At 48.5% G+C, this 12,488-nt stretch overlaps 3 protein-coding genes across 3 annotated transcripts; all 3 read left to right on the top strand.

Moving 5' to 3' along the window:
- Positions 1–173: 173 nt before the first annotated feature.
- Positions 174–2,001, top strand: CNH00410 (hypothetical protein). Its single transcript, XM_572233.2, has 4 exons — positions 174–629; positions 706–950; positions 1,013–1,184; positions 1,234–2,001. The coding sequence occupies exons 1-4, from the start codon at positions 215–217 to the stop codon at positions 1,851–1,853; spliced, it is 1,452 nt and encodes a 483-aa protein (XP_572233.2). The 5' UTR covers positions 174–214; the 3' UTR covers positions 1,854–2,001.
- A 106-nt stretch (positions 2,002–2,107) lies between these two features.
- CNH00420 (sister chromatid cohesion-related protein, putative) lies at positions 2,108–5,585 on the top strand. The gene is made up of 12 exons (XM_024657626.1): positions 2,108–2,605; positions 2,656–2,852; positions 2,910–3,019; positions 3,074–3,191; positions 3,242–3,922; positions 3,975–4,427; positions 4,474–4,623; positions 4,681–4,811; positions 4,870–4,960; positions 5,018–5,149; positions 5,203–5,251; positions 5,330–5,585. Exons 1-12 carry the CDS (start codon positions 2,158–2,160, stop codon positions 5,449–5,451), a joined length of 2,682 nt encoding a protein of 893 aa, XP_024513307.1. The 5' UTR covers positions 2,108–2,157; the 3' UTR covers positions 5,452–5,585.
- Positions 5,586–9,373: 3,788 nt separating this feature from the next.
- Positions 9,374–12,112, top strand: CNH00430 (expressed protein). Its single transcript, XM_572235.1, has 3 exons — positions 9,374–9,574; positions 10,306–11,785; positions 11,850–12,112. Exons 2-3 carry the CDS (start codon positions 10,607–10,609, stop codon positions 11,931–11,933), a joined length of 1,263 nt encoding a protein of 420 aa, XP_572235.1. The 5' UTR covers positions 9,374–9,574; positions 10,306–10,606; the 3' UTR covers positions 11,934–12,112.
- The last annotated feature ends 376 nt before the right edge of the window (positions 12,113–12,488 follow it).

The following is a 12,488-nucleotide window of genomic DNA, read 5'->3' as shown; positions in this document are numbered from 1 at the left end:
AAGAATTTGAACAGCTCACGTCAATCGCTCGAGTTCGGCTCATTGTTATTCATATTGTTATGCTTTTACGTAATAGGTGCAAAGGAACCTCCACCTCGATGAGCCGAAATTGGCCAAGTTCCCGTCATCGACGCCGACGCGAGCACCGACGAACAAACTTCATTTTTGTTCACCTTGACTGCATTTGCCATACTCTTCTTCTCACGCAGTAAAAATGCCATCATTTACTCGCCGAATTCCAGTGGCCAACCCCCCTCCGCCGGGTACGACACCGTCCCCTATTCACTCTTTACCTCTGCTCCCAACCGGCCTTCCGTCAATGGATGACCTTCTCGGCGGCGGTTTACCCCTTCATTCTATCCTTCTCGTCCTCGCTCCAGATACCCAGTCCGCGTGGGGTAGGTTACTGGAGAGATACTGGATCGCTCAGGGTTTGGCGTCGGGTCAGGCGGGGGTGCTGGTCGGGGAGAAGGAGGAGGGAGAGGCCGTGGTGAAAGGGTGTATGTGGACGGAAGGCGGAGTATCTGGAGATGGAAGTGAAAGTGAAGGCGAAGGAGGGGTGGAAGGTGGTGAGAGGAAAATTGCGTGGAGATATGAGAAGATGGGCAAGTTTCAGACCACGGTGAAGGGTAAGTCGAAGAGTTTCAAAATTCCGTCTTGCGTAGACTGGCTGACGGGGTATTGGTTTTGATTAATGATACGTAGGCAACGGATCTAATCTATCTCTTATGACTACCATCCCACCGGAAGCCCTTTCCCTGATGCAAGAATCTGGTCAAATGTCGTACGTGGCCATCAATTCTGATGAGCCGAGTACTTCTCGATCATGTGTTCTGGATGAAGTGTTGAAAGGTGTGTGGGAAAAGTTGCAGCATGCCGATAAAGGGAGAGCGACGAGACTGGCTGTGCATGAGCTTGGAAGTCTTGATTGGGGGCATATTTCCATGAGCGTGAGTCTGTGCTCGAGAACAGATTATCGGAATGTCCCTAATATCTCCGTATCCGGTTTCAGGAAATACATCGATTCATTCATTCTCTTCGAGAGCTGTTGAAGACCAAGCCAGCTTCAGCTCTGATAACGCTTCCCGCGAGTCTTATCCTTTCGATGGGTAATGAAAGAGAAAGTATTGTGAGGCGTCTGTCGTGGGGCGTGGACGCATGTGTTGAACTCAAGGGATTCGCCGGTAGGTACAGAGTCCAATTAATAAACATTTTGAGTAATTATGAGCACAGATGACCCCACATTACCACCCCTCTTCCCAACCCACGGTCTCCTCACCCTCCACTCCTATCCAACCACCCACGCCCTTCTTCCTTCTACCTTGAAACACTCCACTTTGCTCGGCGTCTCCCAATCATCAACATCGGCGTCATCGTCAGGCGGCGGTGGCGGTGCGGGCGAGAATAATCTTGGGTTCAGACTGAAGAGGAAACGGTTTGTGGTGGAGACGGTTCATCTGGGCGTGGAAGGGGGTGTGGGGGAGAGACGGACTGGAGGGGATGTGAGAGAAGCTTTGGATGGAGCTGACGCGACGCACTCACACGCACATTCTCATCCTACAATGACAATACCTTCCAGTGGTATCGAACCCTCTCAGCCTGTTCTTGCCTCCACACCCCAGACAGGAGTCGATGATAAACCAAGAGGAGCCGACCAGGATAAGAAACCATCAAAGCCTCGGGCTCGGGTGAGATTCGGAGGGGAAGAGGAGGTTATCATTGTTGGTAAAGGAGGAGACGGATCGAAGCATGACCACGCGCACTCACATACGCATGATCATGGACCGCGAGGGAAAGATCAGCCACAGAAAATTGCGTTGAGGCATGATAGACCTGACTTGTACGAATTCTAGAGCGTGATGTATAAAACCAATGGGGGGTCGTTCTCTTCAGTATTCTCGCTCCTGTCCCATTTATTCATATTATAGCCTTTTAATCGTACTCCGTCTCTCGCTAGTTTTGTTCATGGGCTCAAGAATTTGCATTATGTAAAGAACTCTGGCCCCGCCGTGAGGAAGTCGGAAGTTTGTTCCGTGCCTAATGTTTTCTCGACGCGACGCGTCCGTCGTATTGTCCAATTCTTCTTTCGTCAAGTGCTTCCCATCTCATCACACTTATCTTATTAGGCCTCAAGACCTTCAAGCAGAATTTCCCAACATGCTTGAAGCATCACCCGAAACTCTCGTATTCGAGCCTACCGATATTTTCGACTTTGACTTTGGACTGCAACCTCAGCCTCAATTAACCCGACAGGATCAGGACGCGTCTCCGACATCCTCTGCCCCGGCGGTTTCTACCAACAACGATGTGTCTAATAGTACCGCGACCTTGCTTATGGAAAGGGAAGGAATATCAAGGCCTACAGCTCCTCGTATACCTACGCCGCCTCCAGATTTTGAACCGGACGAAAACTGGGAAGATGAGATGGCAGTGATGGAGATGGAGAGAGAATTTGCGGAATTACAGGATGAACCGTCGGGGAGAGATGACGGAAATGACGAGCAGACTCAATCAAGGATTAGTGGAAAGGGGAAGGATAAAGAAACCACAGGATACGAATTCTTGTCAAACGGTATATTCGACTTTGACGTGCCTGTCGCATCCTGTAGGTTCTGTTAGTCTCGCCAAAAGCTTGCAGTTGCTCACCCGGGGTAGCCTCACGAGTAACCCTTACTCCTCCTTTAGATATCCCTGCTATATCTCTGGATCAGCTGCCAAAAGAAAAGGAGCCACAAAGTGGGCTCGTCAAACAAACACGACCTTGCACCCTGCCTTCTCTTATGGCTGCAACGGCTGATGGTGACATGATTACTTTCCAGAGAAGATGGAAACCCCAAGCCATATCTCCCTTAGTGTGTATTGTGTACTTTTTTATCCCTTCAAGAGGTGTATTGGCTGACTTAACTTAGGAACTGCAACAACGAGGCGGGAAAGGAAAAGCTGGCGAACTCTTAACTGTGCCACTGCACAAGTTGCTCGATCAGGTCAACGAGCTCAAATCTCGAGAAAAAGCTCTCAAGTAGGTCACATCATTTCTGATCGCTGTTGTTAGACCCAAAATTGATGACAGAAGGCTGCAAAGGCAAATTGACGAGGAATTTGAGGGGCAGACGAAGAAAATACAGATGGGAACGACGATGTGGGTGGACAAGTACAGGCCCAAAAAGTTCACCGACTTGCTTGGCGAAGATGTAAGCTTTTATTACATACGATCCCTGGTAGAGGCTGATAAAACCGTTAGCGCGTGCATCGCGAAGTTATGTCATGGCTCAAGGAATGGGACAAATGTGTCTTCAAAAGACAACAGCCCCAAGCAAAGAAACGCCCATTCGATGCCTCCGACTCCAAGCCATTCGCTGTAGACCCCCTTGGGCGACCTCATGAACGTGTTCTTCTTCTCTCCGGCCCGCCGGGATACGGTAAAACCACATTGGCATCTATCGTGGCCCGCCATGCTGGGTATCGCATCCTCGAGATCAACGCCTCGGACGATAGAAGTTACCAGACGGTACAAACAAGAATTCGCAATGCCGTTGATGCTGGTACTAGCTTGGGAGCGGAGGGCAAACCGACATGTGTAGTCATAGATGAGATTGACGGTGCTGGAGGTGGAGAGAGTGGGTTCATCAAGGCATTAATTAAGTTGATTCAGGACGTGCCTGCGAAAAAAAAATCCAACACTCCGGCAAAGCCGCTGAGAAGGCCTATCATATGTATTTGCAACGATCTTTACGCACCAGCCTTGCGTCCTCTAAGGTCGTACGCGAGGATTATCAGGTTCCGCAAGCCACAAGCTCAATCTCTGGTCGTAAGGTTACGAGATATTTGCAAACGAGAAGGTCTTCAATCGGATACTCGTTCGCTCAATACTCTGGTGGAGATGACGAGCGGCGATGTTCGAAGCTGCCTCAACACATTGCAAGTACGTGTCAGCCGTCAATCAAAGTCGCAGAAGTTAACAGTCAGGCATCTAGTTCATTAAAAGCAGATCGTCGGTGGTTACAGAAGAAGCTATTCGCGCGACATCTCTAGGTCTCAAAGACACCAGCACCACCCTCCAAACAGCGTGGAACGCCATTTTCATTCCCCTTGCTGCCAAGAAGCGACGCGCACAAGGAAGCATTGACGATACCCGCTACCTTCCACGAATTATCCCTATCATCAACTCTTGCGGTGAGTACGACAAACTTCTTTTAGGCGCCTTCGAACATTACCCGAACCTCAAACCATTGGATGGGACGATGAAAAACTTGACAAAAGTTCACGAATGGCTGGCGTTTTCTGACAGGCTACAAGCGAGAGTTACAAGTGAACAGGAATGGGAGTTGTTGGGGTACATGCCATGGGGAGTGGGAGCTTGGTATCCGCACCTGGCGTCACAAGGCAACAGTTCAAAACCAACAGAGTATCCCAAGATTGACTATGAAGTAGGTGTCTCGAAGTTGTCAATGTACCCCTGCTAATAACGTACAGGCGTATCAAACACGTGCTTCTAATGAAGAGGTTGCGACGGCTTTCAAGAATGTCCTTCCTCCTATATTGCGCTCCATGTTCACCACCAGTACGACGCTCACCGAACTTATTCCTTTCCTCATGCGAATCATTTCACCGCCTCTTAAGCCTGTAAAGTCTTCAAACGGACTGTTCACTTCTGGCTGCAGCTAATGTTGATACAACTAGGTGAACGCAAACATCGTCAAGCCGGCGGAGAAAGCGGTTCTCGAGAGATTGGTTGAATTGATGATCCCACTCGGTCTTACATTCTACAAGGAAAAGGCTGAGAATGGTCAGCCAATGATGCGGCTTGAACCGTGAGTCATTTAACCGTCACAGAGCTGCCAGACAGGACTGAATATTGTTCGGCTATAGGGCAATCGATGTCTTTGTTCATTATGATGGGAAACGAGCCGAAGACATCTTAGCATCGAGATTCATGATCCGTCAACTCATTTCTCAAGCTGTAAGTGTTCCTTGACGACTCTGCTCCTTCTTCTACTAAAACGCGGGTGCTGGTTAGATGGATGCCGAGTTGGCCCAAAAGCGAGGCGGAGCCGATACCGAGGCTTCGGACACGGGAGCTGATGGATTTGCAAAAGCGTACGGATTGATGGGAAACATAGCAAAGAAGCCTGAGGAAAAAGCGTTGCTGGTAGGTACTGTCTGTGTGACTTTTTTTGATGGGCAGCATTGACCTTATTCCAGCCTGTGACGGACTTCTTCGGACGAACGGTCGCTGTTATCGAGGAAGATGGTAAGCGTGAGGCGCGCATGCCCCGTTTATATCGTCGGGAAAATGTCCGCTGATAAGGATTTCTTTCTCTTATTACAGTCACCGCAGACGGCGTGAGACCACAAGCGCCACCGAAAAAGAAGTTCCGACCGATATACAAGTTCAACGAAGGGTCTTTGAGTGCGGTGAGGAGGAGTGTCAAGATGTCGGCATTGATGTAAGAGTTAGCGGTGCTTTTGATCACCCTGAATACCCACCGAATCTTAAATTTTAAGTTTTGCAAACTATGACCTGGGGGTGATTGAGACATGCACGTGCATTTATGACACATGATGGGGCACTTGCAGAGACACGGGCGAAAAGGTGTACGAGACACGATAAGTAAGCGATAGTAATGTATATGTCGGTAACATTAATCAGTTAAGGCAGAGATCGAGGATAAGCAGGATCGATGGTGGCGGCGGAGATACTTATAGTTACTCGTACTACCAGCCTCAAAAGTTGAATCGACCATTGTCTGCTAGGTGTTTCTATACAATAAGACGATCCCACACATCTGCGCTCTGCTTCACACTCTAAATGTTCGGTGATATGCCATTCGTGGCAGCGTAGGCTCGCGAACGAGGGACGAGGTCAAAAATAGACCCCCTCATCGGCATATCAGGCTTCTTATCGCTTATCAACGCCCAGAATAGTGAAGGCATAAAGGAGATCCTGGTTAGTGTTGTAAACGACCCTGGACTCCAAGCGGACGTTCTACTGCTTGAAAATCATCAACAGTAACTTAAATTGTAAAATGATATGCACTTTTCAACATGCACGGTTCGGCAAACGAGTTAGTTAACTGCGAAGCGTGAGGGCCAGTCTATCTCAAGAAGCACCCTGCGACGTCCCATCTTTCGCTTCCGTTCGCAGCATCGGACTGATATGAGATATGGCCTTATCTTCAAGGTGTTCTATTAATTCCTATCATCTTGCAGTGAGCAGTAATCTGGAGGTAATGTGGCCTGATCTGACGAGACTCGAAATTCGAAATCTGCATCATCAAGCTTTGAGCTACAAGTATAATAGCTTGACATGCCCTTGACCGGAATGTAGCACAAGATACATGGTATATGAAATAGAAATAAGGCGAAGGTATTATTAAGGGTCTGCGTATGGACGGCCAAGAGGAAGGGCGAGGTGACTGATCTCGCCGGTGGGACTTGTTGTGATCGATATGATAAGCCACTCATTCAACCATGTTGTTGTCTGTCATTACGAATGGATGGCGCAAGAATAGTGATAAGTGAATTTTGCCGAGAGTTGCCGGAGAGAGAACTAGGATAGAAAGGTCAGAAAACGTAGAGAATCACGGAGTTGGCTGCACTGGCGGGGCAGGAGGGTTATTCGTTAGTATCTGGCATTGCATGCCCTTGTTTGTTGCTATTCGTTAAAAGGATGATGTCACCAGTCGAGAGTCAAGAAAACTGAATTCGGAGTATGGAAGTTGGCCCCAGAAGTCAAACGGGCAGTAGGCAGGGGGCACCGCTGTGCCCGAGCATTGCAACGGTCGATATAAGACAGGAGGTATAATAGACGGCGCAAGTGCACCCCGCCCTCGCTGGTCCGTGACAACGAACGTAACTCGGACTACTATAAACTGTAAGATTGATCCCGTCGGCTGATAAGCAGATAACATTATTCTTCCTTCATAATTCGTACGTGTATGGCGTATGCGGCTCGCAGAATTGTGCAGCAATGAAGGATGAATGATGAAGAGGAGATCAATCAACGATAAACAAGGAATTACATGAGGTAGCCCCAATCATGTTGCATACATGATGGTTTAAGAAGGCTTTTTCACATTGATTTTCGCATGCCCTTGGTGGCCCATCCATCACCTGACCTTCTTCTTCTGCCTTTCTCGTGATCCATGCTTCATATATCGGCAATATTCTACCGCTTCTTCATATTGTTCCTCTTCCACTTCTATACACATCTTTTTGTCATCATCGTAGACGAAAGGTGTCGTCATGTCAATGATTATCGAATCATCGAAACGCTCGCGTCGTCGGGCGGGGTTCGCAAGGATCGCTGACGGTGGTGGCGTCTTTCCCCTTCTTTCCTTGTTGTCTTTCCCTATCCTCTCCTTCTCCTTGATTAGACGTTAGACGGTCATCTGCTGTCTCACAGCTTTTGAAAATATCTTCATCATCGTCATCGCTTCTTTTTTTTCATCTTTCATCTCTCGTTTTGAACGAAAGCATCCGAAGCTCATCATATAATAAGTAAGAGCACTGATAGGCGACGGCCCAATCAAATACCGGTAAATACGTCAGCACTTTCCTCCACCTTGCGCTTTCTACGCCCCCAAAAGGCTTTGTTGATTACCGACCGCCGATCTGAAATGCCGCCGCTTTAACCGTTTCGTGTTGCGCCCTGCTTAGTTCTAAATCAATATTTTTTTCACGTTTTCTGATGAGTGTCAAAATGACCGAAATTGAGACCGAACCCCGCAATAAAACCTCTCGACGACCCGCCGGTTGTAATTGCGTCCGGTTTGCTGGTTTTCTCACCTATGCAAGCTTTTTTTCGCCTGTATCCTGTACGATTTTGTCTTGACTTGTTGGTCTTTTATTCATCCATTCACCTCCATCTGTTATTATCTTTCAGCCCTTCACTGGTCAGAATTACAGTGCTCATCATGCCAGGTACCAAGAACACCCAAGGGACGCGACTTCCAGCCGATGGACAGCATCATAGATCCATGGATTCGTGCACAATTATGTATGGTATCGCCATCTATCATAGAAACAACCTCGAGAAGAATGTCCAGGGCCAGTACAGCACTAAGAACAAGCAATGGGATCTGTTGCAACCGCATGAACTTTTCAACAGGATGGCTGCAGGATCTTATCCCTTCTTTTCGCGTGACGTTTGAATCGGGCTTTTTCCAGCGCTACCGTGGCCTCGCAAATGCGGCTGTATACATCTCTGACTGGATCTTTCGCCTTCCGAAGAATCACTTCCGTAAGTAATGACATACCCCACCGCGTTCATCTTGACAGAGAGAAAAAAATCGGTGTCCAGGTCAACCGTGAACCATATCCTGCCACCCAAGACAAACAAGCACAAGACGGTCAAGCAATACAAGGAATCTCTCCTGGGAAAGCACATCAACTGGATATCAACGGTCAGGCGGAACAAGATGATGTTGTCATGGATGATATTGATGATGAAGAGGATGAAGACGGCGCGTTAAATGAGGCCCGTCATCTGGGGAGACCGTCGCAGTTGATGGCTGAAGTCAACAACAAAGAGGAGTTCCTGACGCTTTGTTCGCAATTGAGCATGCAATTGAGGCGAATTTGGAGCGATTGGCGGTGATCATACATATACTTTTATCATGTTTGAGATCACACCAGTTAGAGCGCTGGAGTTATATTGATATGTGCGAGTATTTAGATAGATGTAATTTAATTGATTGTACGTATACGTACTAAACCGCCCGCTCACTATTTTAAAAAAGAAAGCACTGAAACGTGGCTTATTTATTTGGTTATTTATTTATTTATTAGTTAAGCGGCACCGGACAATGCCGCCAGGGCATGTCCAGGACGGGGCCTATTCGGGCAGATTGAGGTCATAGCGGGATTTTTTCGGGGTTTTTTCGCTTGGGAGCTTGAGTAAATCTGGCCCAAACAACCTCTACCTCTCGGTAATCTGTGATGCGGTTCTTAGTTTTGTGCATGCAGCAGCCGTAACTGAAACATACTGATTGATAGGCAAACTGTGGATTGTCAATGAAGGTATGATTAGGTTCCAACGACATCACGAGCGTCTTATGTTTTGTAAAAGCTAAGAACAGAACAGAAACTAGACAAAAAGAATAATGGAGGAATCAGGGAATTCAGGTCAAGCTAGCCACCCTGACTTTTTTGAAATTTGAAAACCGGACGGCGCATGAGCAAAGGATTTGCCCTCATTCCGGCCATCCCGGCAGATATTTGAAGGGTAATCCCTGAATGTCGCTCTCTAATCCCTGAGGACAAATATGCCCTTCCCAGTTTGCAGATTCCCAACGATGGGCAGCAGATACGACGCCCAGCGCTGGCATCTGCTGCTGACTTGAACCGTTTGGCCGGACAAACGCGACGGCACAGCGAAAAACCCTTGGGATGATTCTGCCCCCCTTTTGCCCCAAATCCAAATCCTTTTCCTTCTTTCTTCTCTTTCTTAAACCAAGCCGCATTCGCGACAAAGCCAACAGAGAAGCCAGTGCCAGCGCCTCAGCCTCTCGTTCAACAACGAGACACCTGCTCCGCCAACCCCTCTTGCTGTGATTTTGGATACCGCTTGCTCGTGAGTGTTGGGTTCCGGCCTTATCTTTGATCGAGGAAAGGATTTGTGCGACATGGAGGAAGGACTGGGAGGTGGGTCAAGGCTTGACCAAGGTCCTTCTAGTCATTGGGCGTGTCAAACTTTGAAGATGTAGGCATACGGGTCGAAGATGGACGAGTAGACGTGCCGACGTATCAGCGGAAGCTTGGGTGATTGTCGTGCGCGGACACCCATCCACGGCATCTTAGCGCCATCCGTCGCCGCCACTATCTGTCCTTCCTCTCATCCATTTGCATTCCGTTACTTCATTGCTAGCCATCCATGGCCTGCATACCCATGAGCAATGTAACGCAAAGCATATATCTTGCACCCTGACTTCTGGGAAGCGCTACTGTGCCGTAGTCTTGGACAATGCCGTTATCTCTTGGTGTCTCGTGACCCTACATCACCTACTGTACTGGATGCTGATTGTACCATCTTTCTTCACCCTTTCGTTTGCTCGACATTTTAATCTTGTACTCGCCACCATGCCGTGCATAATGGACTTCCGACCGGATTCCTTTTGATCCGACTACTCCTTCTTGCGGCGACCTCCTTCCAACTCCGGACCTGCCCGATTTGCGTCGATCTTCTCGAATCTGCGCCCATCGTCCATCCATCAAATTCCGATTTACCACTGGATAATAACGATACTTTGCTACATCCTCTAACTTCATATTGTCTTTTACCAATTACCCGGCACATACATACAGCGCTCGCGACCCAGTCCAGCACCTCCTCTCGACAATTTTCGCCGCTCCACGAAAGTTTCATTTGCCACCTTCAACAGGCTTCAACTTTTTTCGATAATCATCTTTTGACTGTTGCCACACGACTTCACCCCGAGTTTGCGACAAGGGTTCGCGCTCAACTTCCAAGCTGGGTGCATAGACACCTATCTCAGCGCCTTTTTTCCGACCCCCTTGTGCACGTTTGAGATCCGTCTCGCGGCACCTCTTCTTTGACGACAGAAACAACAACAGCAAGATATATTTTTTTTTCTCGCAAGAGACTATGTCTACACAACTACAGCACATCATGGCTACTCTCTCCCCAGTTTCTTCTTCTTCCGTTACCGCCACCTCTCCCGTCCTTGGAACCTCTCCTTCCGCTCCCGCAACTGCACTTGCCGGCACCACCATTACTCCTCTAATTAACACTGGCAAGCCCAAGACCAGCAAGCCCCGCAAGCGCGTGAACACTGCTGAGAAGCGATCTCAACACAACGCTATTGAACGTGCTCGGAGAGAGACTCTTAACAGCAAATTCCTCGACCTCGCCCGTCTTCTTCCTTCTCTCGCCTCTTCCCGCCGACCCTCCAAGAGCGCTATCGTAAACGGCTCTATCTCTCACTTGACTTACCAGAGGAAACAGCGCCTTCTTGCCGCCAAATTACTGAAGCAAGTTCGCATCGAGCGGGATGAGCTTCTAAGGGAGGTGAATGAATGGAGAAGTGTTAGTGGCTGTGCCTTGAAGGAGTGTTCTGCCTGGACGGAAGAGATGGACGAGGTTACTGCTGTTGAAAAGGAGATCTTTGGGAACTTTGTCAGCGTTGATGGTGAAGAGGACGGTGATGGTGAGATGGAGGATGGCCCGGTTTTGGCCACCCCTATCGAGGACAACAAGTTTATGCCTCTCAACAACGGCATGTGGAACGAGTTTGGCTATGGTATGAATCCCGCCAACGGTTTCGTCAACAGCGCTTCCGATACCCTTTCACAAACTTCTCCTGTCGGTTCGCAAGCTCACACTACTGTCCTTACTCCTCCCATGTCAGCCACCGAGCCTCAGACGGTCTACAACCACACTCCTTCTCCGTCTTCTTCCCAAGGCGCTGCTAGCATCGTCGAAGCTCCCAAGGATGGCATGCCCACTGTACCCTCTCAGACTAATCACTTCAACCAACAGTTGTTGAACTGGTCACAACAATTTTTCCAGCATCCCATGCAGCAACCTGACACTGCTACCGCTTTGCCACGTCCTCCTCAGCAAGTCTCGCCTCAGAGTCAGAATCAGAGGTTCAATCCCATGCTCCCTGAGGCTTTCAATGGCATGTTCAACCCGCTTCAAATGGGTCACGGTGTTGTTCCAGGGCAAGAGCAAAATGTTTCCGCCGATGCGTTCACCCAACAACTTATGGCGAGCATGTTTCCTGGCAAGTATGCCGCCCAGCCCTCTATTTCTGATCTCCAGGTTAGTTGCTTTCTCTCCAGCTGAACATGTATGAAGCAACACGTGTTGATAATTGGTCTTGCAGAAGGCTGTTCGTGCGGGTATGGGTCTCGGGCTCGGTATGATGGGCAATCAGTGGCCGCAGGAGAACGCAGTGGAGGGCTTCTAAAGCAAAAAAGACGATTGAAATGTCTATTATCAGGGAGTGTACACTTGCTTTTCCTTCGATTTCAATGGGTGACTACCATTTGGATTATTTTTATGCGAGGACGGTCGGGTGTTTTGTAGCTAATAGGGTTGAATGGGATACCTGAATGTCTGTAGGCTGTGATGGATACTCTTATTATGCGCCGGTGTTGGTTTGCGATCATATCCACTGGTAGAGACCAACGGTACATCACCATTAGTAGCACAGTACAAGCAATACGAGTACGAGTAGAGTAGTAATACTCGCTAGTAAAGGATTGAATGACACGATGGGCGATGAAAAGTGCAACAATATGACAAGAACGAAGGAGCAATTGGCAATTGATGGTTTTTGTTGGCCGGCGGCAAGGTAGTACAAGTGTACCAGTACAACAAGACAGAGCGGGCATAATAACGACTGAAGGGACTTCTTCGATAAACACCGACCGTCGGCAACCACAATTCCATTCAGAGTGGCACCCTATGCTTATATCTAATGTCTACGAAAATATCAGGTCCTAAAAGGCAACAGGCAATA

This window comes from Cryptococcus neoformans, assembly GCF_000091045.1.
Source record: "Cryptococcus neoformans var. neoformans JEC21 chromosome 8 sequence".
NCBI lineage: Eukaryota > Fungi > Basidiomycota > Tremellomycetes > Tremellales > Cryptococcaceae > Cryptococcus > Cryptococcus deneoformans.
The sequence above is the reverse complement of the archived record's forward strand: the minus strand, read 5'-3'. Positions and strand labels throughout refer to the sequence as shown.